Source organism: Muntiacus reevesi, chromosome 14 (assembly GCF_963930625.1).
Source record: "Muntiacus reevesi chromosome 14, mMunRee1.1, whole genome shotgun sequence".
NCBI classification, from domain to species: domain Eukaryota; kingdom Metazoa; phylum Chordata; class Mammalia; order Artiodactyla; family Cervidae; genus Muntiacus; species Muntiacus reevesi.
In genome coordinates, this window is record NC_089262.1 from 62,417,271 (window position 1) to 62,444,094 (window position 26,824).

Genomic DNA, 26,824 nt, shown 5'->3' on the forward strand with positions numbered 1-26,824 from the left:
CTTGTTTTTTCTCTTACTATTCACATCTCAGCTTAATCTCACCTGTCAGAGATACCTTCTCTAATCTCCCAGTTCAAGTAGCCCCATTCTCAGTCTCCACTATATTATCATTTTGTTTCTCTCATAACACTAACAGCACTATTTTTTTCTGGTTTATGTATGTGCCTTCTTGTGGGTTGTCAGATTTCATCTTCTGAAATATAACTGCCAACAGATAGGGACTTTGCTGGCTTTGCCTCCCCAATATTTTTAGAGCTTAGAACAGGGCAAACACTTTTATAAATAATTGAATGAATAAGAAAACTCCTTGATATGATTCTCCTTTGCAAATTGCCACCTTTGTTTAACAGAATGCAAGTTCAAAATTGAGGTTAGTGGTTCTGTGAACAATAATAATCCCTTATCTTTGTAAGGCATTATCTCCTAAGATCCACCCAACAACTTTCAACACTAGGTGTGGGCATCTCATTTCACCAGGGCTCAGACTGCTGAAATGAATCACCAAAATCACATACACACACACACACACACACAGAGCTGAGGGCTCAAAATGTAGGTCTTTGTCTCTAGGATGTAAATGCCAAGAGGACAAAGATTTTGTGTCTTATCCCCAGGTAGCGCAGTGGTAAAGATATCTGCCTGCCAATGCAGGAAACACAGGTTCAATCCCTGGGTTGGGAAGATCCCCTGGAGGAGGGCATGGCAACCCACTTCAGTATTCTTGCCTAGAGAATCCCCATGGATAGAGGAGCATGGTGGGCTACAGTCCATGGGATCACAAGGAATCAGACATGACTGAGCACACACACACACATCCCCACATTAACCTTAGAATAAATAATATGAAAATAATTGTTGAATGAGCAAACTCATGGATAGCATTCTCTCTTTGGGGCTAAGGCAGATTCTGAGACACAGCCGCTCCCCTCCTCTCGCTGTATCTGACCGGTCTGTTCTGGCATCAGAGGAGGCCAGGTCTCTCTCGTCCTCCACCCTCCCTTCCAGGTCCGGGGTGCCCCCACTTCCAGTCCGGGGGCTGCACCCACAACCCAGTCAGACTCTCTTCTCCCAGCACCCACTCTTGTTTCTCCGAGGTTTCCGCAGGGACTAGGTTCTGGCTTCTCCAGCAGGTTCGGAGAAGCTTGTTAGAAATGCAGTCTCGGGCTCTCTCGAGGCAGAACTAAAACCCGCATTTGAACAATATCCCCAGGTGAACCTGGCACCCACTGGCATTTGAGGACTCTGAACTGCCTTTATCAAGCATTCCCATCTCTATCTTGCTTGGGAAATACCTGGACCTTGAGGCCCCACTGCAGGCCAGCCGTCCTCTTAGTGGCAGTTTTGAGAGCTGGCCTTGGAAAGAGAATGAACGTCAGGATCCTGTGAGTCACCCATTCGGCAAACATTTAATAAGCACTTACGGTGTGCAAGGCACATGACAAGTCCTGAGGACACAAATAGGATTCAGGCAGCACTTGTCTGCCTCACCTAAAAAAGCAGGTACGAAAATTATGTATCGCGATAATTAGACACTGTAATAAATGCCAGTCAGAAGAAGAGCTTCTGATGACAAGTCAAGTGTGATGACGGTGAGTGCGGGAACAGAGGGCGTTTAGAAAGATGATTCAGGAATTTATCTCAGAGGAGGTGATGTTTAATCTAAGCCCCAAAGGGTGAAGGAAGAGCCAGTTCTGTTCTGAGTTGAGGGTGGAGAGGGTGGGGCAGGGCAGGCAGATGATTTCTTACTGGAGGTAAAAAGGAGTGGGAAGACCTTGTCCATGAAAAGTGGCTTGCACTGGAGGAAAGAGAGAGGTCTGTCTTGTGCTGGGAAGGTTTGACGGAGAAGGATTAGGAGAGGAAGTTGGGGTGGGAGCAAGGTTAGATCATTCAGGTCACCCACACCTGGGAAAACATGCTGATTTTATTTCCAGGGCCTTGGGGAGCTGTTGGAGGGCTTTATCAAGGCTTGGCGAAGCCAGATTTCTGCTCTACTCTAGCTGCATCGGGCAGAGCACTAGACTTTCACAGCACCTGATCCAGTCATCGGAGCTGAGGATCACTGCCCTCTCTGACCAGAGATGGGTGGGGTTGGGTGTGATATCACAGAGGGGAACAGACTGGCCACAATGTCAGGATCTAGGACAATAATGGTCATGATAGTAAGAGTCACCAATGCTTATAGTTTGTGGGTTTCTTTTTTTTTTTTCATGATTGCCTCATTTAATCCTCACCTCAACCTAATGATGGAGACATTATTTGTCCCTTCCGATGGATGAGATGAGCAATACTCAGAGGTTTCCTAGTGTGACTGAAATCACTCAGCCAGGCGTGGCAATGGGACAGAAATGCTGGGCGGTGGGGGGAGAGGGTCTCACCCCAGAGCCACACCCTTAACCCCACGGATCCCAAGAGGCCTCTACTATCCCACACCGTGTCTGGGTCACATTTGCCTGAAATTTGCTATTTGTGAGGGCAAAAGGGAAATAATTGAGGAACTGAAAGTCATATTTCCTCAAAGGCAGGATAATGGAGTGGTCAGCTGGGAGACAAAAGGCCTACTTTCAAGCTCCCACTCCTCTTTTCCTGCTTCTTTCCCTAAAGTGGAAGATTCCAGAAAACAAGTCCCAGCTCATGGCCCCTTGGAGTTTTGCTCACGTTGGTAGCATAGGCTCAGCCCCTCTGCTACAGTGTATGGATTCCCCAACCCCCACCCCGTAGGAGGAAGAAAGCAGGAACTAGGCGATGCGGTGCTGGGCCTGGAGTCTCTGCTTTCTCCGTCACCATGGCAACTCTGCCAGTCTAGATCCGGTGGAAATGTGAGGCTAAGCAGGAGGTGGGAAGGCAGCATCAGAGGGTTCCCCCTTCTGCCAGTGACCCTGCCGCCCACTCCTGCCTCCCACCCAGCACAGGTCCTGCCATCTGTAACAGTGTAGATAGTCATTATTATGATGCTACTAATCATATGTCATCATGTTGCTACTAATAACAGGTAAATGCATTGAGTACTTACTCTGTGATAACAGGGCAGTAACTCTTACCAGAAACAGACATGTATAACCCCAACGTTTGAGAATTACGGTACTCCACTCTCCATATGTATTAATAATTTAAAGAAGAAAATATAATGACATAAAACAAGTATGCGTGCACTCTTACTCACTGAGTCGAGTCTGACTTTCTGTGAGCCTTAGGGCTGTAGTCTGCCAGGCTCCTCTGTCCATGGGAGTTTTCAGGCAAGAATACTGGAGTAAGTTGCTGTTTCCTCCTCCAGGACTGTATGGATTGTGTTAATAGCTCAGTCGTGGCCGACTCTTTGCAACCCCATGGACTGTAGCCCACCAGGCTTCTCTGTCCATTGAATCCTCCAGGCAAGAATACTGGAGTGGATTGCTATTCCCTTCTCCAGAGGAACTCCCCAACCCAGGGATCAAACCCTAGTCTCCTGCCTCACGGGCAGATTCTTTACCGTTTGAGCTATAGGGAAGTCTCCGCCTCCAGGGAATCTTCCCAACCCAGGGACTGAACCCAAGCCTCCTGTGTCTCCTGCATTGCAAGCGGATTCTTTACTCGCTGAGCCATCGAGGAAAACAAGTATAAGGAAAGCCAAACAAGATTCCAATTTCCCCCCTTTATGGGTGACTACACTACAAAATTGCCTCACCCTAGGAGAAAGAGAGATGAGATTTTCATCAGGAGTGTGGGAGGCTACATCCTGGTTAGGGTGTGGTGTGTGTTGAGGGAGGTGCCATTGGCTTCTGGACACTAAATCGCCCTTGACAGCTGGATTCTGCTGTCCTTCTCTTCCCGTCCTTTCCATTCCCTGCATGCGCCCCTTCACATACCCTCCTCCCCACCACCTTCTGCTGCCCCTTGTAGGGGCTGCTGATCCTGTTTGAAGTGGGACACTTCAGGGCAGTAAATTTGAGCCCCATTTGCATCCCTTCCAATTGCAGAATTTTGCATTTGGTCTTTGTTAGATTTGAAGACTTTGGGTGGCAAGTAAAAAGGAAGCTGCTGATGACTGTATTTGCGTATTGCCTAATGTCTCCCTCAGAAGGACCTTTTTGCAAATCTATGTTCCAGAATTCTAAGTTGATTCTTCCAGGCTCCACAGCATCACATCTGTTCAGGAACAGCTGTTCAGGCTGCAGCGATGATCAAAGCCCTGCATTCCACAGCTCTGGTGCTCTAAAAATGGCAAACATTTCTTCTTTCTTTACATATACATATATATATATATATATATGGGACATAAATTCTCAGTAGAAATCTATTTTAACGATTCTGACATCTCGGTCCAGAAGCAAAATATTCAAGTGCTGTTTTGAAATTTGACAGGAGACAGCAGTAAGAAAGCCTCTCCCTCTCTCCTTTGGATTTTCAATACTATTTTGGTTCTGATGACAGAGATGGTGCAGAGTCTCAAAGGAAAAGATTTACAAAGAGGCTTGATTTCTATATAGAATGTGTTCAATTATAGCTTTATAGAAAGAAGTAAAACCCTTTCATTTTGGTGGGATTTTCTTTGAATTTGAAAAAAGGATTTATAAATATAGACAAGTATATTTTATCTGTGTTTGTCTGTCAGCATACTTACCTATCCATTTATCCATTCATCCTTCATCCATTCATCCATGTGCCCCTCCAATTCATCTAGCCATTGAATCCATCCAGCCAGCCAGCTAACTAGAGATCCTTCCTTAGCACCCATGTGATCAGGATTGGTTGGACCACTTCTTAGGCTCATGACAATTTAGCAGACAACATAATAACCACAAAGAATAGCCATCACCTTATCGTTAAAGACATCCCTCTCAAACAAAATGAATTTTTTTGAGAGGAAGGACTGATGTTGAAGCTGAAGCTCCAATACTTTGACTATCTGAGGTGGAAGAACTAACTCATTGGAAAAGATCCTGATGCTGGGAAAGATTGAGGGCAGGAGAAGGGGATGACAGAGGATGAGATGGTTGGATGGCATCACCGACTCAATGGACATGAGTTTGAGCAAGCTCTAGGAGTTGGTGATGGACAGGGAAGCCTGGCATGCTGCAGTCCATGGGGTCGCAGAGTTGGACACAACTGAGTGACTGAACTGATGTATACTTTTAGTATCACTTCTTGGTGACTTCTTAGTCAATGCAGAGGGGAGGGTTGGAGGATAAAGGTTTAATAAAATTTTTCTTGTTAGAAACTTACAGGGGGTGAAGTGAAACAGCTCCTGTGTGTGAACCCTAACTTTGCAAACCAATGAACCTTTCTGAATGTTGACCACCTTTTAAAATGAGCATGCCAACAGTACCTGCCTCATCGGGCTGTGGGGGCAGGCAGAGAGGCACAATGCCTGCACCTGGTGAGCACTCCATCTGTGTTAGTAGATGTTGTTATCGGTATCATGACTATTACTCTCGCAGCTATGGATTGCTTGTGTTTCTGGGATTGGGAGTTCACTGTGGTGGAGAAAAGGTCCTTCCTTTTCCCTTGTTTCCTGCCCTCAAACTGATATGTGTCCTTTCCTGGTAGTGAAGTCAAAGAGAAAAGATATGCACTAAGGAATCTGGAGTTCTTTGACGTAAAAGAAATGACAAGGTTTCAATTCCTTTGCCCCTACTCCTGGAAATGTATAACCCAGCCTGACTGCTGAATCACAGACACACTTTTAACAAGGGCCAGTGGGGCAGGCAAGAGTTGTACAGCTGAATGGGAGTCACCCAGGCTTGACAGAAAAGATTTGGCTTCCTTCCCTGGCCTCTGCCACCCACCTATATGATCTTAAGTAAATCCTTAAACCAAGAACTAGTTCTTGAGGAGCAAGCGGCCTCATGTCTGGGTTCACAATCAAAACTCACCTTCTCTCTAGAGAATTGCTTCATCATCCTCCCTCTATACTTTCAAATATGACAGCTTGCACCCAGATTATGTTTACGAATTAATTTTTTTGTCTTAAGAATAAAAAAAATTCTGTCCATCGCTATTCTAGGAGCAATGAGGGTTCAATTCAGTTCACTCAGTCGTGTCCAACTCTTTGTGACCCCATGGACTGCAGCACGCCAGACTTTCCTGTCCATCACTAACTCTCAGAGCTTGCTCAAACTCACTTCCATTGAGTAAGTGATGCCATCCAACCATCTCATCATCCTCTGTTGTCCCCTTCTCCTCCTGCCTTCAATCTTTCCCAGCATCAGGGTCTTTTCTAAGGAGCCAGTTGTTCCACGTCATGTGGCCAAATTATTGGAGCTTCAGCTTTAGCATCAGTCTTCCAATGAATATTTCAAGACTGATTTCCTTTAAGATTGACTGATTTGATCTCCTTGCAGTCCAAGGGACTCTCAAGAGTCTTCTCCAACACCACAGTTCAAAAGCATCTATTCTTTGGTACTCAGCTTTCTTTATAGTCTAACTCTCACATCCATACATGACTATTGGAAAAACCATAGCTTTGACTAGACAGACCTTTGTTGGTAAAGTAATGTCTCTGCTTTTTAATATGCTGTCTAGGTTGGTCATAGTTTTTCTTCCAAGAAGCAAGCATCTTTTAATTTCATGGCTGTAGTCACCATCTGCAGTGATTTTGGAACAGTCTGCCACTGTTTCCATTGTTTTCCCATCTATTTGCCATGAAATAATGGGACCAGATGAGGGTTACAGGGGAAGAATTGGAGATGTGGTAGGTGGGAATTGGAGTTCAAGCTTTACCACGCACTAGCTGTGTAAGCTTCTAGGTCACCCAACCGTTACAGGACAGAGCTTTCAGTATTTTGCTCAGTGCCTCGTGGGCGAGGAGTGGAAGTGTGTAACCTGCCGACGTATATAAGTGCCTGACCCATCACAATTGACGAGCAATTGCCAGTTTCCTCTTCCCAGAACCAACCGCCATCGTTGCAGTCATGAAGCCATTCCACATCCATTCCCCACCCCTGCAGTTAGACACACAGGGGGCCGCCTGGCTTTTCCCTCCAATGAGAGGTGAATTATGCCTCGATTCGGTCAAATAAGAGGACTCAGGTCTTTCCTGGATTCTGTCTAAAACCTTATACTGCTTCAGAGACATATCACTGCCAGTTCTCTTCCTGGTAACAAGTTAAAGACGCTTGAGTTTAGTGGGGATCCTTCATGGGTGTGTTTGGTTCTTTTCTTGCGTCTTTTGGTGTTGGGGGTGGGGTTAGAGAAATGTTGAAAATAGTCTCTTTAAAAATGGTGACATCTGCTTGACTGCATTGACATTTTGATGGTGTTAAAGCCCTGCTTACTGAAATAGAACTCCAATGAAAAGGATGAAGCAAGCGGAGGCTGAATTTCTGGCACTGTATTCACTGACTCACCACACTCTACCTCCCACCTGTCCACAAGCAGGTTTTTACTGACACTTAGTCAGATTGTATGCAATAGAAAATACTGTGTTTGAGCACACACTGGATTTCGATGCTGCTGTTCATTTTTAACTTCTTTGAGTCAAACTGTACTTTTCCAACTCTGGTCACCATAATGAATCACAGTGACACTTTTTTTTCTCCCAGCCCGCCAACAATGACACCTGATTTGACTAGAAAAAGATTCGAAGTTAAAAAACACCAGAAAAGACTCAGGCATGCCAAAACAAAATGTTCTCTAATAAAAGAGGCTGAATGAGTGCTGCCAGATGAGGAGTTCATAGTGGGGCACAAATGTGCATGTTCTGATTTCTCATTTATCTGAAGTTTGTGGTCCCTATTCTGAGCATGGGGTGGGACTGTGTACTGAGGGAAGTTGACAAAGAACATTTTTGAAGGAGAGAAGTGATAGGCATTCCCAGAAAGGTAGACAGCATCCCACAGAAGACCAATTCAGAGCACAGGTTTTGTGGGTGACATGGTATTTGTGGCACTCATGAGCCACAAGGCTTAATCTGAGCTAGAGAGGAGTATAATCAAAATAGCTTTACAAGCTGATAGTTCATGCAGACTAATCTCTTTTTCTCCTGGAATGGGAACAGAGGGAGGAGGGGAGGAGCTGAACTGGCAATCGGACAGGGGTTAGAGGTTAGGCAAGTACGTAGAATCCCACTTAAGTTCAATGCAGAATGAGGTGACAGCCAAGGATAAGACTCGGCCAGGGCAGGAACAAAGGCTGACACCAGCAAATATACTAACATGTAAAGCAGGGTACCCCAAAATACCCCAGTGCCAGGAGATCCTGTTTTACCTGGAGACAGTGTTCCAACAGTCTGAGCAATTTTGGGGGAAAAACATTTGAAACAAAGCAAATAGGTTTTCTTCACTGCAGAATTTCTCAAAGCCAACCCAATTGCCTATTTTCTAAGAAACAGGATGCTTTACTTTCTAAGCTAATTTAATGACAGAATTTTTTGTTGTTATTGTCCTTTTCTCACAGTAAGGACTATTGGGAAACAAATATTAAAAGTTTCTTATTTATTATTCTATCAGTACATACTTCAGAAAAATAATCCCTTAAATGTGTCTGACTCTCTTCATTGACATCTTCAATGCTCCTTAATTTTTAAAATCAGGGATTTACTTTCCCAGACTTTTGAGCCAACTTTTAAGTATTTCTCAAACTTGGAAAAAAAAAATTCCTAACAAAATGACTTATTTTCCTTCTGAACTGGGTGTGAATACAAACCTGTTACCAAAGAAGTTATGAAATGACTTCATTGTTAAGGACAGTTAAGAATGGAATAGAGCTTTCCTTGTTGGTTGGATTTAGGTAAGTGACCAGTGAATAAAATAAGAAAATACAACCCTTATAACCTTGCACACCCTTTCCAGAGTCACCATTCTGTGACTTAGGACAGCAGAAGTATTGCACCTATATATTATTTCAAGATATAGTTGTTATATCACTTATAGTTGATACAGTACTTGCCTAAAATAATTATTTCCTGAAATAAAGAAGCTAAATCTACCTATGTCTTCCCCCTACCCCTAGTGTTGAAACCATGCCAGAAAGTTCAGGGATACTGCAGAGGTGGCAACCAAACATCACCCACATTCTCCTGCGTCCCTGGGGCTGTCTCATGGGCATGGCACGGAACTCTGAACATACTGTCAGACAAAGCTGCTGTGACCCAGTATTCTTGGGGGGTCCTATGCACTGCTGGGTTTGGTTACTACTATCAGAAACTCCTATAGTTGAACGAGTTGCATACTGGGAATATTTAGGCAATTTAAAAGCAAAAGACTTTCAGAGTCCATTTATCTAAGGACAAGAACTGCTTATTCCAGGCTTAAGAATACTATGCTCAAAGTAAGAAGGAGTAGAAATTAAATTTTACACAATGGGATATATTTTAGGTTTAGGTTCTAGGTATATGGTTTCAATCCCTTGGTCGGGAAGATCCCCTGGAGAAGGAAATGGCAACCCACGCAAGTGTTCTTGCCTGGGAAATCCCATGGTCAGAGAAGCCTGGTGGGCTACAGTCCATGGGGTCGCAAAGAGTCAGTGACTAAACAACAAAAGCAAAAACATTGAAAGCTTGAACATGCAGTCTTAACATATAAATGACTGACACACCACAGCACTCAGTGGCCCACACGATTTATGGGCCAATACAAAGATAACACTTTCAACTCACATGCTGTAAAGACTATAATCCCAGAGGCCACGTCCTGTGATGTGAGGATACAGGGAGGAACTGGAGGGTTAAAATTCGAGAGAGACTTGTTAACCCAGATCCTCTTGCTGGCATGGCCAGAAATCAAGGTTCTTCACTGACAAAGACTCAAAACTGAACCTCTCAGACACCGACTTTCCCTATTAAATAAACACATGTTCCCCTACTTTCATCAGATATTTGGCCCTAAGCAGATGACTGAACACTGGGATCGCGGGCTCAGGCCTCACACACATGCTGAAGACTACAGATAAAAAGGTCTCTGCAGGGCAGCGTGTAAGTAACTGTGCAGGCCAAAGACAACCACCACTGACATTTAGGTGTTTGCATAAGCAAGGCACATCTGCCAGGAGCACTTATACGACCAACATCTTTTCATTTCAGTTTCTTCTGTTTTGGCCAAAGAATATATTCCTAATATTTTTTAAATGTTATATATTCCCAACCCTGGAAGCACAATCTACTTATGTTGAAAATAAATAAGTATATTAAAAGAAAGCTGAGTTAAAAGTTTTATTCATTCAACATCTCACATTACAAATATTTAAAAATTATACGCATACTGGTATAAATAGTCATTTGCAAACTATTTAATAACATTAATTTTCCACTAGCACTTCAACAAATGAACTCTTTTAAAAAAGGAACTGTGTTATATAACTTAAGAGTAGAACATACAAAAATAGGAACTTAACGTGAAAATGACTTTAATAAAAAATGAATTACCCTTATTTAAAATGCTATAATAAATACTACAACCTCCCCATACACAGTAAAAACTATATGGAAATTCAGCCAAGTAGTACAATTAACTGACATACTTAAATAACTTTTCCTTCTGATAATATGAGCAATACACTGGAAAAAAAAACATTAGGGATTAGTAAAAACTAGACACCCACTTGCTAAAAGTTTCACTTCCAAAAAATATAACAAAAATCTGATGAAAATTATAAAAACTAATTATACTTTAAATTTTAAAAATATAAAAAATAAAACAGTTGAATACAATATTGTCCCAATTCTTACAATGCTATCAATCACAGTAGCTTTAAAATAAGATAATAAAATAAAGCAAATGACCAAAACCTCTTTTATTCCATTTTTAAAAATAATCTCAAATTTACATTAGTAGAAAGATTGATTTCTGATTCTTTTCTTTAGAAACACCAGCAAGAAAGAGGATTACTCTTAACAGTAGAAAATGACATTTTTAAATGTCTGCAATTAAAAACAAAGAATTACACTGCAAAGATCTTTCAAAAGTTTGAAATAAGTATTGCACATAACTTGAAGTTAACTTGCCACAATTCATCACATTCAAGTTTTAAATCACCTTTTAACAGAAGATTCAACTCTTCAAAACAAAAAGGGTGAATTATCAAGTCTTTCCAACAGCACTCTCATAAAATGCTAAATTCATTCACTGCAAGTTTTATTTTGCATTCTGCAGAGGTCTGTGTATGGAGAAGTATATATATTATACCAAAGCGTGGGGACCAGAAGGGGAAGGGAGAGGGTTCCTTTACATAGAAAATAATCAGAAACACTTTATTTTACATTGCAAAAATAACCATGTAATTACTCTGTAACTACATTGTAAGTACATGGCTGGTGCCATGCTAGTGCGCTAGAACTACATGCTTGGTAAATTGAAGTGATACCCTAAAATCTGTAAACTAATTACATGTTAATTATGTTTTGAGTTACATGGTAACTCCCAACTACAATCCCATGTAATCTGAAGGACATTTAATCAATAAAGTTCAGAGTAATAGATAATAATTGTTTATGCCCTGTAAATTGAAGTGTAACCAAATAATCTGTAAACACGCTTGTCACACAATCACAAGTAAATATTAGTAGAATAACAATTTCTTACATTAGTCATGCATACTAACATTACACACCTGTCCCACGGCAGGCTATTTTTTTTCTTTATATATAATTTAAAAGAGCAGACATCTCTGAATCAAACACTTAACATCAATTTATTAATATTAAAAATGGCTAAACATTCACCAAAAATGTCTGCATTATGAATAATTTTAAAAACTTAGTAAGAAGCTGTAGACAATTTTGTTAAATTTCTACCCTATGCTTATGCATTTAATTTTTTTTTTTTTTTAGGAACTACAGTGTTATCTGTCATTTTCATGCGAATTTTTTTTCATTAATTTGTTACTTTACATAGACTATCTCTTAAATTATAGGTACACCAATAGCTGGTGCTGGGGAAGGATGTTTAAGCAACATGCTTTCTCTTCTCTGCAGACTCTAAAATAGCATTGCCAGTGCACAACATTCATAATTTAAAATGTATGCAGAGCACTGAAATGTATAAAAAGCAGAATATAAGAAAATAAAATTTATTAAAATTATTTATATTAAAAAATGAAGTATATGAAGATCTCTCAGTAATAAAAGTACAAAAAGCTACTCTTTGCAATATGAAAAATTGAGGTATTGCATAAAGAGATATCCCGTCAGTGAAAAGTGTGCCTAAAAATGTTCACTGTTGGAAAAACAAGATATACAAAAGTAGTGCATAACAAATATACATTATGTGCATGACAAAATAAGTTAGCTACAAAAACACTGTACCGAAATTCAGCAGGTCATGTACAAAGGGAAAAATTATTATTCAAAGCTAGTTCTCAAACAGTGTTATTTCTTGTTAGCTCATCACACCTGTTTACTGAGTAGGAACAGCACAACAGCACACCCCAAGCCACCTACAAGCATTGAAAAGAATAAAAAGTGGCAAATGAACATTCCAATTAGAATTATGTCATTCAGGAGAAAAGAAGAAAAAGTCCCTGACCAGCTACACAAGAGCACCCTCCGTTCACAGGACCGCTTTCAATATTTGCAGGGGATTCTTTAATAAGCAGCTCCCTTTCTTGTGTCTGACTGTTAGACAGCAAATGCCTCCATTTTGACCTTTGGAACTTAACAGGTATACAGTTCATTAAAGCCTGGATTAAAAATAAAGGATTGCTTTTCCTAAACATGATCAGTAGGGGTCATCAGTCAGGTGGTTTCACTGCAGTGCTAGGGCAAGTCTTTGGTTTTGAAGGATCCAAGATGGTACTGTTAGGTAGCACAACTAGCAAGATTGCCATTCGATTTTTGTTTTTAATGTTTTGCACACTGATGATAATAATCCTTTTCATGGTGGATAGGGCATTTCATAAGAGAATGTCCACTAAAATAAAAGTTACTTCCAATGACCAGGGCTTCAAGAGACTATTTTTCAATTTACCCCTGAAGCATACTGTTCAACATATAATAACGCCTTTCAAAAGCTAGAGTTTTATTTATAATAAAGCATGCATTACTTGATGAAGTTGGCACTTCAAACACTGACTATGTCCCATGCTAAATTCTGAAACTGTAATGTTATTTTATTTTATAGGAAGAGTAAGATAAACATACGTACCTTTGCACAGATTTACACAGTTACTTAGTTCAACAGTGCAAAACACTTTGCAACTACTTTTTGTTTTCATTTTCTATGTTACAACTAAATTACAGGATATCCAAAGTAACTTTAAATCTAAAAGTAAGCCAATCAGCAGCCAATTTGAATATTGGTTTTGTCTTCCAGTTTTGGCTACACATGGTAGTCTAACACAAAATCAAAAATGATATCCTTGAGGTATCTCTTGATCTGTTTGCTTGCTTTTTTTTAATGTCAAAATGGAGAGCAAAGGCTGACACCTGATGAGTGTTAGGAAATTAGGATATAGAGTTTATATATAACATCAAAAATAAAATTTATACATTTGTTCTTTAGGAGAGGAAATGCTAGTTTTCCCACCAGTTGTCGTTAACTCTAGCTTTGGTAGGTTTCCTGGGGCTGTGACCGGATAAGTAAAAGTTTAAAAATAAATAAGTGCACTCCCCTCAGAAATAAATGTACCCAACTTTTACATTCTAAATTTAAAAACCTGTTTAAAAGAAAATAAATCTAGCTCTGCCTACTTTACTCTTTTTTTCTGATGTGGTAGTAACTTTGAGGCATAACGAAATAATATTCTGCCTCTAAATCCTTAACATTAGTTATAATGCTGCTTCAACCTTGCTCATGCATTTGTGTTTGCTTTAACATGCTCTTTCCTGTTAATAATTGTTAACTTCCTCCACTGCTATTGAAAGAACAAAAAGGGAATGGGAAAAAAAGAGAGGCAAAAAAGATGAGAGAAAAGAAAGAGAAAGGCAAAAGCACTTCCCTGGGGGAAACCCCGCATCAAGAGAGATTGATAGTGTTATTGTTACGTGGTTATTTTAATAAAAGTATTCTTATCTGTTATATTATCAATAATTTAATTAAAAACCCAAAATACTCTATTGTTTCATTTTTCTTTTAATATTTTTCTCTCTCCTCTAAGAAAATGCTGCAGGAAGTTTGGATCCTCTTAGTCTCCAGCAAAACAAGAGAATGAAACTTCCATGCAACATGATGGCAATACAAAAAAGGAGTTCATACATCTTGTTTTCAGTGACACGGGAATCTACAAAACACCTATATTATAGGTCATTCTCTCTGTTAGACTACTGTTAAGTTACAGACTGCACAAAAGGACATGCCAGCGTGAAGAGGTTGAGGAAGGGGGCAGAATTAACAGAAGAGTGCACTTATTCTGAGGCCTGAAAATGAGCACTGTAGTTATCCTTTAGTTCCAGCGGAATGAAATATGTCGAGGACGGTCACCGCCTTCCTTCACCAGGGGCTTGTGGAATTCCCTGCCAGCACGAGAATGAATAGCAGCCCAGCAATATTCACAGTAATACTGCAGACAGGTAACATTAGCACAGAAAAATGGAGCGAACTTCCCCCCACAACGGGCCCCCTGACATTCATCACACAGCTGATCATCCAAGACATATGGCTTAACTTCCACCTGCAATCAAAAATAAAAGAAAGACGTTTAACACTTCTCAGTGAATGGACCTAACAACTCAGACTGTGTGTGTACATTTCCATCCACTGTCTGAATGAATCTGTGCCAAGGTGTCCAAAAGGAAGGGTCAATAGCTCCTTTACTGAAATTAAATTATCATCTTTTAAGAAACTGGTAAGGTTTTTATGCCCATTATTTTATATTTTTGTCTTATTAATTAAAGAGGTTTCAAATGAAAGACAAGGTTCCAGCATAAATTTAAAAGTGAAGTCAACTTAATGTTGGGAGAGTTTTCACAGACACAAACAATCACTTTAATTAGTGGATCTGGATTCTTGTCATACGTGGAATTATAATTTGCACAAGACCAACTAAGAGATTCCCAGAGCCACAAAATAGCACTTCAATGTACAAATCAGAGGGAAGCTTCCTGCCTTCTACACCGTAAGCCTCTGAGCTGTAAGAAGGCTTGGGTCACGGTTTCTATTTACAGTGTACACATCCTGGGTATTATAACAAACCTCAAACTCCAGGAAAACAAGACACAGCCATAGTACTCATAATCTAAAACCTTGCTTTGTTCTTTGTCAGGAAGAATGGTTTACTTCAGTCTAAAAGTCAGAGGTAAATTTATAAAACTGGGTCTGTTCCAGTGTTCAATAGGCCGATCTGTCATTTGAGCCTCTCAAGCATTAAAAATAACCTGGCTCTTAATTCTCCAGTGAGAAAAAGAGTTGGTTATTTTTAGTCTTGGAGAGACTCACGATTGAAACTCCCTTACACCAGGCTATTACTACCACTGCTGCCATCCACTTCTGACAAGGAATCCTTACGAAGGTAAACCATGAACAAAAAGAGGAGTGACACAGAAGGCCAGAAGAGCGGATCTAACAAGATTAGGCTTCTGGCCCCGAGGCCATTCCATAACATCTACAGTGTGGCAAGAACACTGGCCAAAGAACTGGAGATCCTAGCAGAATACAAGATAAGTCTGAATTTCTAATGGCTAACCTTACAACTCCTAAACCGATGATGGAATGAAGCAATGAGGTGGGAGAGACTGTTACTCAAATGTACATATTTTTTTAGTGTAAATAAAAATCAAGAAGGTATGTTAACACATACAGCAACTAATCCTGCCCCCTTCTTCCATGTTTATTAACAGATCTATACCTTTCTCTTTAACATATTCACAGTATGATGACCACTAGGATGAGAAATTTTCAGCTACCACTTATGGGGAATATACATGAAATGGAACATAAGCAGTAAATGTAAACCACTGCTGCTGCTAAGTCACTTTAGTCGCATCTGACTCTTTGTGACCCTATGGACAACAGCCCTCCAGACTCCTCTGTACCTGGGATTCTCTAGGCAAGAATACTGGAGCGGGTTACCATTCCCTTCTCCAAAGCATGGATGCATGCTCAGTCGCTTCAGTCGTGTCTGACTCTGTGCAACCCTACGGACAGCAGCCCTCCAGGCTCCTCTGTCCACAGGATTCTCCAGGCAAGAATACTGGAGTGGGTTGCCATTTCCTTCTCCCATGTAAACCACTAGTGACTGATAGTTTTTACATACTAAATTGAGAAGGTCACAATACGGTCAATCAGTAAAGACTTTTTTGAGCACAGGGCTTTGGAGTGCTGGATATCTCAGTCAGCCCTAACCAAAGTACCAGTCTGGCATGAAATAAGGAGCTGACACCAGAATGAAAATCAATGCACTGCTTTCTTCATCAAGAAGGTCTTTCTGTGAAAAAATTCAACTGAACTAAACACTGTGCTTCTTAGTGCAGTGGATTCACATTCTAGGGTAAATTTCTACCTCAACACAATTATTCACAGGCCACACTCCATCCACCAGAACATAAACCCATGAGTACCTAGGCACTAAAGTATTTGTTGAATGCATGAAACACAAAGCTAAGAAATTTGTGAATGCAAACAAGACACATAAGGGAACACAGAGTCTCAAATACAATACATTAAAAAACAGAAGAGTTATCTCAGAGGTTTTCTCCAGCCTTCTGATAGAGGATAAACACAACAAACAGGAATTTAAAGTGTGAAAATAATTCTAATGAACTACCACCAAATTTCAGGTGGTAAAAGAGATTACAAATAGAGGGATTCTGAGTTCTTCTACTTAATTTGTTATAATGAAATATTATTTCTTAGACACAGTCCTTGAAGTGAATTATTCAATCATTTGTTACATAGTGCATAGGAAAATAGGGCTTGCTGAGGTGTTCTTGATATCCCAGGTTAAAAAAAAAAAGGTGAGGAGATCTCAAAGGCATTCAAGTCTATATACTTAATATAATGAAGTACGAAGGATCTGGTAAATATTTACTGAATGACTAACTGAGCAAATGAATGGATGCAGGTGATAGCTTAGGAAAGATTAAGTGGACTCGGGCAAAATGCCTGGAGTGCTATGTCAGGCTACTCAGAACAGAGGGGCAGAGGAGGCCACAGGAGGTTCCTAGATATGCTCTGGAGCCTGCATCTAGTAGATCCAATGGGCATAAGTCAGCTGTCACCTTCCTGTCACGTAAGTCTCACCCACTGCGCGCTTGGGAACGGCACGGAGGGCCCCTCTGAGAACTCCGCAGAAGGCAGCCCGGGACTTACCCGTTTATCTATTTCTCCATGCTGCAGCTGCACGAAGCGGGCACTGATAGCAGCTATGTAACTCTGTTGATTCGAGAACGCGACTCGCCCAGCTCCTTTGGGGTACTTCAGCTCAGGGTCAGTATCGATCCCAGCATAGCACACGCCTCCGTACAGCCGGTCCATTATCATGGCGAGCTCCACTACATATGGAAGGAGCAGAGAGGACATCTGAGGCCAGGAAACATCATCTGGCTCACCAAAGGTTTCATCAAAAGAAGCTCATCTGTCCATCATTATAGTAATTATTACAATGAAACTAGTTATTATAATCAGTTGTCCGCTGCTGTGTTCGTTTTTGTCTACTGTGACTAAGGACAGGGACTCTGCTGAGTGGTTCACATATAATCTAAACAACCCTATGATGCAGGTAGCGATTTCCTGGGGAAACTGAGGCACAGAGAGGATGATCAACCTGCGCAAGGCCACAGGTAGTAAAGTGGTTGTGCTGGACTTACTACCCTGGTCTATCTGCTCCATACCACGACGCCACTGTAAATTTACCAGTTAACAATGTAATGCTTAATAATCATTTAACACTAGAAAGCTAACTGGTAGACTCTCTGGGAGTCCTTTGAGAAGATTTCCATTAAAACCCTTTTACCTTTCCCTATAGTCTAGCTATTTGCCAAATTTCACACAGAAATTTGAAATAATAAATGAATCTTATTCTCCATGAAATGTTACAATTTTGAAATTGCATTCTTGTTCATTTTATGTTCTTCATCTCACCTATAATATTAAAACTCATATTATTTGAAGTTAAGGATGAAATTTCTTCTGTGAGTACTGCTCTAAAAACACGATGCACTGCTGAGAACCTTCTTGTAAATTTCAGAGCTCAGTAAGTAGCTGTTTTACACATGGGTTCATGGGAACAAACAGTGAACATCTCGATACCTAATCCGTCCCAGAAAGGCTTTCTCTCTTGGATGGTGATGAGAGTGATGAGCATGAGCATGACGGGACCCTGCACTAAGCACCAGGCATCTGTTACCTCATTTAATCCTCAGAATAACTCTACATAAAGGACATACTTATAATTCCATTTGACAGATGAGCAAACTGAGAATTAGAGAAATCAATTTGTCCAAAGTTACTCAGCTATTATTAACTGGAACAGAGCACATGAATTTAAGCTAAGACACTTGGAGTCCAGGACTCTCACTATTAAGACATTACAGAAAATTTATCCTAAAAAAGTCTGTATAAGATATTTCTTATGCTAAGGTATAAACAGAGTTTTTGTTGCTCTGTTGAATCATACCAGCTCGCAATGGTCGGGGAACACCACCAACAAATATAGTTTTTCGTGGGTCAAGAGGCTGTGAACCATCCATCACGAAGTCACTGTCACTGAGATTCCAAGGCCGAATCTGTACCTAGGGAGTGTGCAAACCAAAATGTCTCAGTCTCAACACAGCCAATTTATGTGGCAATGAAGTTTACAATTATTACAGAACATTTTACTTTACAAAGTTGTAATTTATATAATTAAAAATCAATACAACTGGAAAACCAAAAAAGATTTAAAAGCATATCCCAACCCTTCATTTCATTTTTAAAAGTAATCTAACCAAGGCTAGAAAGTTCAATTTAATTGCCTATTATAAACCAAACTGCTTAATAGTAACACAACTTTAATTATCTGTAAGTTAATTAACTATTTTACAGCTTATTTGGGCCTCGATCCTACCCAACCCCTCAGCAGCCATATAATTTAAATTTAGCATGGTATTTGATGCTGATTAGTATACAGTGCTAAGAAACTAGGATTGTGTGTCCAAATCTATGTCCAGGAAATGCAAACTACTCCTAATATTAACAAATCTATTGCATTGTAAAGCATTTCAAAATAAAAATATTGATATCTCCAGTAAATGTTTTATGATAAAACACTTCAGTGTGTCCATTACAACTAATCAATACTCTGGTTTCTCTTCAGGTCATATAAATCTTTCTCCTTTTTCAACACCAAGAATCAAGTACCTCTATTTAACTGTTTGCATTTATATAACCATTACAAATGCCCACACCAAAGGCTAAGGGGTTAACAGCAGGGTATTCCCAACAGGTACACCAACCAAGTCCCAAGGCCCGAAGTTTTCAAAATTAAATACCTATGGGGACCAGTAGGGGACAAAAATGTCAAATAGAAAGAGTCTAGCCACACAGAAAACTGGGAACAAACCCAAGACACTAAGAGGAGCTCCACAAATTACTGCTTGAGCTAAGCCTACTGGAGCCTCCATCCTGAACTGGACCCCACCACTACGTATTAGTCAAGGGATAAGATTGTGGTTTGCCAGATTTGTCAAAATAGGCCAGTTGCTATTGCTACTATTCCTAAAGACTGTGTGAGCGTGTGCTCAAGTCATGTCCAAATTTGTAACCATGGACAGTAGCCTGCCAGGCTCCTCTGTCCATGGCATTTTCTAGGCAAGAATACTGGAGAGGGTTGCCATTTCCTCCTCCAGGGGATCTTCCCAAAAGACTAAATTTTATAATAAAAAACTCTTTTAGAAAGAAACAACATGTAATGGACATTTTTGTATAGACATAATTTATTTTATTAATACTTGGCAAGAGTACCGTATGTAGCAAGTTATTTGTATAACGTAACTTGCTGCATATGGTATTGGGTAAAATCTTGATCAAAGAGAGGAAGGAGAAAGACAGGTATATTTGTGATTCTGAGTTCTATTATTCAGAGGAAATTCAGCTACTTTATATTTATCAAATGCATACTAGGTGACATCTTTTAATAGAAAAATTCACCAATACTTTAGTTAACCAAAAATTCAATGTCAAAATAATGTGCACAAATATACAGAATCTCAAGGTTAGGAAAATGACAACAACAAAACTTTTTCATTTTGATTCTACCTACAAATGTTTCAATTAACAGATAAATTAAGATGTCTGTGTATTTTTCAGGTAAAATGAACAGAGGCAAAAATGAGAAGCTATTTTCATACTAGACTGCACTTACTGGCTTGTCCTTGATAGTGGGACTTGATACACACAGGTAGAGTTTTCCATCTTCTTCAATACATGCATCAATGAGAGCCTGAACAGAGCTTTCATCTTGAAACAGCAGGAATGCATAGCCTAATAAAAACAATTTTGAAAGACTTTTATTTTTCCCATTTTTTTTCATAATTCTTCAAGTGAAAGGAAGCATAAAAATAAGGAAAAGTTTAGAAAAAAATGAAACAAATAAACAAAAACTCCAAAAACTTAATCTCACCCGAAGTCTGATAATATCAACATTAAGTTCAATTTGTTATTATCGTGAAAACTCTTTTAGAGTAAAATCAAATTTGAATTAAAAGTATATATTAAGTAGAAATTTTAAAGACACATTGGGAAAATGTTAGTTTAGCAACAAAAAGTTGTACACTGAAGGAGAACATTTATGAAGAAAATATAAGGATAAACTACACATGTATTTGAATCTTGAGAAATTACCTTTAGGAGGAAAATAGGATTTGCTCTCTGCTTTATGAGGCCAATCCACAATCAAAGGGCCAAAGCGACGAAAACTAGCTGTGATCTCATCTAATGAACAACAAACCAAAAATGCAGATGTAAATATTTTTATGACCATTTTGGGAAATCGTTTAAAAAAAACAGCTTTCAAATCTACTATTTACAAGAACAGTACACCAAGACCTCCTGCATCTCCTTCATCTGGACTCCCCCACTGTTAACATTTGTGCATTTGCCTTCCCCCTCTTCCTTTTTCTCCTTCTACTGATGCACGAATCTATCGATTGATCTACTGTTTTTTTCTGATATGATGCTCTAGTACCACAAAATACAACTACTGGTAACTGCTCAAAGCAAGGTCACTCCCTTATGTACCAACATACAACTCTCCTCCAACAAGGAAATCAACAGTGATACAACATTCTCCCAATTCACAGACTCCATCCAAATTTTTAACTGTCACAGTAATATTTCTCTTTTCCTTTCTGATCCAGAATCCTATCTAGTATCATGCTACATTTTAGATGTCATGTTCTGAGGGTATCTATTTTTTTCAGTTTACAATAGTTCCTCATTCTTTCCTGTCTTTTCTATAATTGACAGTTTCAAAATATACAGGTCATTCCTTCTGTAGGATGACTCTCAACCTAGGTCTGTACTAGTTTCCTCATGAACTATGTATTCCAACCAGGAAAACTACCATAATGCTGCTATGTCATCCTGTCCTTTCACAAGGTATGTTAATCTTGATTTGCTAGTCGAGTTGCTAAGTGTCTGTATTTCTCCACCAAAAAGAAACCATTCCCTTTGGATACAATCAATATTTTGTGGAGGAATACTGTGTTAACCATCAATATCCTGTTCCCTCATTAGACCTGGCATTTACTAAAAATTCCCGCCTATATCAACTACCACAATGATAACTGCCAAATGCTGGCTATCAATCCTTCTACATGTACTAGTTAGTATAATTCAATAAGGAAGAGTGTTCCCCTCTCCTCCATTTATTTAGTCATGCATTTGTTTATATCAGTATGGACCTATTTTATTTAATGGGCTATAACCTGATTCTGGAGAAGAAAGTGGCAACCCACTCCAGTACTCTTGCCTGGAAAATCCCATGGACGGAGGAGCCTGGTAGGCTACAGTTCATGGGGTCGCGAAGAGTCGGACACGACTGAGCGACTTCACTTTCACTTTTCACTTTCATGCATTGGAGAAGGAAATGGCAACCCACTCCAGTATTCTTGCCTGGAGAATCCCAGGGACAGAGGAGCCTGGTGAGCTCCTGTCTATGGGGTTGCACAGAGTCGGACACAACTGAACCGACTTAGCAGCAGCAGCAGCAGCATAGCTTGATTCTCTATCATTTATTCAGTTTGTCCTCAAAATCGTCCCTGATTTGGCCAGTGGGTGTTCCTATATCCTTTGACTTACCCGCCCCCCCACAGTCAAATCATTCTTCAAGTGCTTCCATACTATCTGACCCAAGAAGATACCCCAGGCTTTCATCTTGTTCTTTTTCTGCCCTAGCCCCAGAATCAGCCTTTTTCCCCTCCAAGATATCCTGGATCCTTTCAGTGACAGAAGATACTTAGAAACTCAGATTTGGGTATTCCCTATAGTCATTGTTGATGGGTATTTATTATTTCTAAGTCTTCTCAGAGGACAAAGCTAGGAAATACATGAACATACACAGACATATTTATAATTGTTTCTGTATCTGTGTACATTTATAAAACCGAGTTCATATTGGTACTTGTAAGTCCACTCCAACATCTCATGTCATTTTCTAGCCTTTCCCCTTCTCCTGTTTGTAAATGCCCTTCTCACTATGAGAAACCAAGCTCTCACTGGCCTCATTTTTTTGCTCAATGTAACCCATCTTTCAGCGAGCTGCCCTGGCAGTCTCCTCTGCCCTCCACCTCTGCACATAGCCCGTGCTGGCCTGATCTACTGGTCCCACACACACTGCTGCCGTGGCCTCGGCACAGGCCCCTCCACGTGTACGTCTAGGACACACCTCCGCTTGGCACCCTCTTCCTGCTCACCAACCATCCTCCTTGGACATCAACACCTCTGAGTCTTACGAGGAAGGAAAGGGAAGGGGATATGGGATGGACAAGGAAGACTTAATCATCTTTTACTATTAATGCAAATGACACTAGTCATGCTGTACTATATATTTGGACAACTAATGAACAGACTTTAGGAAAATAAATTTCCAAGGAACCTCTAAGAAAGAGTAGGTGAGCATGTGCAGAGAAGATCTGGGAGTAGGACGGGACAGGGGAACAGAGAAGAGAGATGAGAAACATTTTGAAATTCCAGTCTGCTAGGACTGTCCTCACCTCCTCCAGATTGTGAAGCAGTAGTCTGTATGAACTACTACAATGCCTGTTTCTACATTCAGCCCCCGTGAGATCACTAAATAAGGGAGTGATGTCAGTGTAACCTAGAGATACTGGTTCACAAATGACTCTTCCTAAGCAAGGTGAGCCAGCCTAGTAGGAGAACCATAATCTTCAGCAGGAAAGAAAAAAAGCCTCCAGCAGGCAGGAACTCCCTCAGATCTATTACAGAAAATTAAAGTGAGCACAGCAAGCAAGGCTCTCTAGTCAGAGGTGTCCCTGCAAGCTTTCAGGGCTGCCTCCTAAGAGTTTACACTCCTCAGGGCCCCAAAGGTCCACTTTCATCTGTGCTGCCTCCAAGCTAGCAAGTCAGAATTTCTGCTCTATTGGTTTTGTGCTTTTCAATATTCCTTGAGGCAGCCTCGAGTAGGTCGTACAGTGAGCTACTTGCTTAACTATCCAAGTTATTTTTCAAAGTATTAGCTCTCTTTTAGTTAGTGCTTCTGGTACAAAATTCATTAGGTTCTAAGTGATCTGCCTCTAGCCCACCTGCCCCATAAACTCTGTGATTCTTAGCATATAATTCTACAGAACACAGTATTTTTCAGAAATACACATTTCACATTTTAATAGAAAGGCCTGTCCACCTAAACTGCTACTGACTTATCAACATATGTGGTGTGAGGCTAAAACAGGAGGACTAACACAATCCCCATTAATTCTGCTCAGTTTAAACCACTTCCTGTGCCAAAGTGGTCAAATTTACCTGGGCTGCCAAGAATTTTAGGAATGATACATTTATGATCTCTTGGTAATTTTCCAAAAAGATACAGGTTATCTAGGCCAGAGAAGAAGTTTATCCTAAACAAGGTCAGATAAAATTCAGTCTTCTTTTCTTGCATAAAGCATATAGTTTCCTCACTGAAGACCATCCAGGGCTCAAGAGTGTTAAGGATTTGACCTCTAAAGGGTCATAAAACCTAGAATTCATAATACTAAGGAAACTGAGGATTCCAGCTAGAGAAAGAAGAGGCTGCATCTAGGAGCTTACTGGACAACATCGTGATGAAGTGTTTAACCCCAGATGAACACTCTGAACAGAAGATATGCTTTCTGAGGAGAGAATGGAGACTGAGTCTGCCTGGCCTGAAATCTCAGCACAGCTTCCTCCAGAACATTTTATCAAAGAGGAAAAAAAGAAAAAAAATCTGTGTTCATTTCAATCTTTGGCCGTTTGGAAGCCATTTTGCCTCAACCTTCCAAAAGACTGATCATTTTAAGGAAAATGTAGTGGCACAGTAAATTAAATCTCAATCTAAATGGGACATTATTAAACCTCATTATTACACCTTACAGGTTTTTAGAGAAAACCTTTCTATCCTCCATAACGTTTCTATTTCCATTCAGGAAACCAAGACAAAATAGATAAGGGAAAAAAGCAAGCAAGGATATATGGTTGCTATATGGTCTGCTACTTTGATTTCTGTCAGGGTCACTTAGACCCACAGTTAAATGAAATACTTCTGGATAACTAGTTCTCTGTTTTCTTGCACGATTGGCTTCTTATTTAGCCATCAGCTCAAGTATCACATCTGCAAAGAGGATTTACTTAACCAACAAATCTCACAAGTCTCTTCTGAAATTCTGCATATCATATCAACCTGCTTTCTTTTCAGGACTTACTCTCTAATATTTTCACACTTATCTCCCTTCGCCCACTAGAATACCAACTCTGTGTGAGCAGGGGCTTTCTTTCACAATCTTATTTACTAAATAATCCTAAGAACAGTGCACAGCATTCAGAAAGCATATAAATATTTGATGAATGAAAAAATATTCAGAAAATGATATAACTCTTAAGATTGCCTACAACTCTAGTTACATTTTTCAAAAATTCAGACTTAATCTAAGATTTTAAACTTATAAACAATTAACTGTACACTATATAGTCCATGGAATTCTCCAGGCCAAATACTGGAGTAGGTAGCCTTTCCCTTCTCCCAGGGCACTTCCCAACCCAGGGATCGAACCCAGGTCTCCTGCATTGCAGGTGGATTCTTTACCAGCTGAGCCACAATGGAAGCCCAAGAATACTGGAGTGAGTAGCCTATCTTTTTCTCCAGCGGATCTTCCCAACCCAAAAATCAAACCAGGATCTCCCGCATTGCAGGCAGATTCTTTACCAACTGAGCTATGAGGGAAGCAGCAGTCATAAAAGGTAGGAAATAGGAAAATGCATAACTGAATTTAGCCAAGGCAGGACACACAGACAACAGTGCAGTTAGCAGTTGTTTGCCCACAATAGAATCCCTGAGTTTTCCAAATGATGTTTACGCTTTTTGATTTAGTCCAACCACTTGCTTCAGCTGGTTTCCAAAGTCCTACTCCCTTTCCTTTCGAGAACTAATTTTATACACTGTACTAGGCAGACAGGACAAGGGAACAATGCAATCACAACTGAACACCTGGAGCCAGATAATATTATTATTATACTAACAGCAACCACTACCTATGTGTTATCTACTATGTGCCACAGTCTGGGCACTGCGCTGTGAACGGCTCTTTCTAAACATACCTTCATCGATGTCAGGAGGCAATCCACCCACAAACACCTTGCGAGAATATCGCTCCACCCTTTCTCCATTCTGGTGAGTGAAGCAGTGGGGGGAACCCAGACCGCTGTGAAGAGGCTGATCCCCACGGCCATCATCCAGGAATCCATCTTCCATTGGAAACAGTGAGGATTGACCTGGAAGAGAAAGCAGGAAGGAAAAAAAAGCTAACAGAAAACGCTCCTTGCCATTGATTATCTTACACAAGAAACAAGGAAAACAGCAGATCCAGTAAAGCTGCTGCTTTTATCTTTCTCACTGAATAATAAATCACTTAGATATGCTCTTGAATTTCCATCACCTTAATGTCCCAACTGAGTCAGAGAGAAAGTACATGGTTAAACAGAGGGCTGCTCAACCATCCCACTGGGATCCAGAAACTTGAGAGAGGTGAACTGGAAGTATAGTAGGAGAGAGCAGTCTTTTGAAAGTAGTTGGCAGAGACTGCACTGCCTTGGCAGGGCCCCATGGCCACTGGCAATCTAGATATATACACTAAGTATTAAATTTGACCATCAGATGCTAGATCACTTAAATTTCTTTAAAACATCATACAATATAGCCTGCCCAATTTCCTTTAAGACCGCCCCTAAAATGAAGAAGTTGATTTTTAAAGTAAGCACGCATCTTGGTTTACCTTAACTAATGGAAGGCCATGAAAACCCATTTATGCTGTTTCCTAACTTCATTAGCTACTCTGACAGAATTTAAGATTTTTAGGTATGCTGAAGATAAATTTTCTTTTAGTTGAGTAATCATCAGCTGGTACAGGTAGTATCTAATTCTAAAAACTAGTCATTAAATTTGCTGTTAGAAAATCCTATCGTATAGAATATAAAAGCAGAAAAGATCAGAGATACCAATTGTGGTTAATATTCTTGCCATACTTACCTGCCAGCAAAATACAAACTTATAAATCATAAGCAAAATAAAGAGCTACAAAGAACTGTAGAATCTCTCAAAAACTGTTTTGTCACTTTTCAGGCTGCCAATTTACTTCTAGGTTCTGCATAAGGAATTTGTTAATGGATCCTGCAGAAATATATCTTAAGTGCTCTTCCTTCACTGAAACATTCCAATGTCTTTCTGTCACACTTGCCTTCCTTAACAGTATTATGAATTTACCCTATAAAATCACAGTTCAAAAGTTACATAATAAAGATAAAAAATGACTCTA

At 40.1% G+C, this 26,824-nt stretch overlaps 1 protein-coding gene across 3 annotated transcripts in view; it reads right to left on the reverse strand.

The window, feature by feature from the left end:
- Positions 1-10,110: 10,110 nt before the first annotated feature.
- The window catches only part of CPEB4 (cytoplasmic polyadenylation element binding protein 4), a 69,575-nt gene continuing 52,861 nt past the window's right edge, over positions 10,111-26,824 (reverse strand). For all 3 annotated transcript variants that reach the window (XM_065905149.1, XM_065905148.1, XM_065905147.1), the window contains 6 exons: positions 25,611-25,784; positions 20,664-20,753; positions 20,185-20,303; positions 18,460-18,574; positions 17,154-17,335; positions 10,111-14,517 (listed from right to left, as the gene is read on the reverse strand). In XM_065905149.1, the coding sequence (XP_065761221.1) occupies positions 14,290-14,517; positions 17,154-17,335; positions 18,460-18,574; positions 20,185-20,303; positions 20,664-20,753; positions 25,611-25,784 (908 nt within the window). In that variant the 3' untranslated portion in view covers positions 10,111-14,289. The remainder of the gene's footprint in view (positions 14,518-17,153; positions 17,336-18,459; positions 18,575-20,184; positions 20,304-20,663; positions 20,754-25,610; positions 25,785-26,824) is intronic.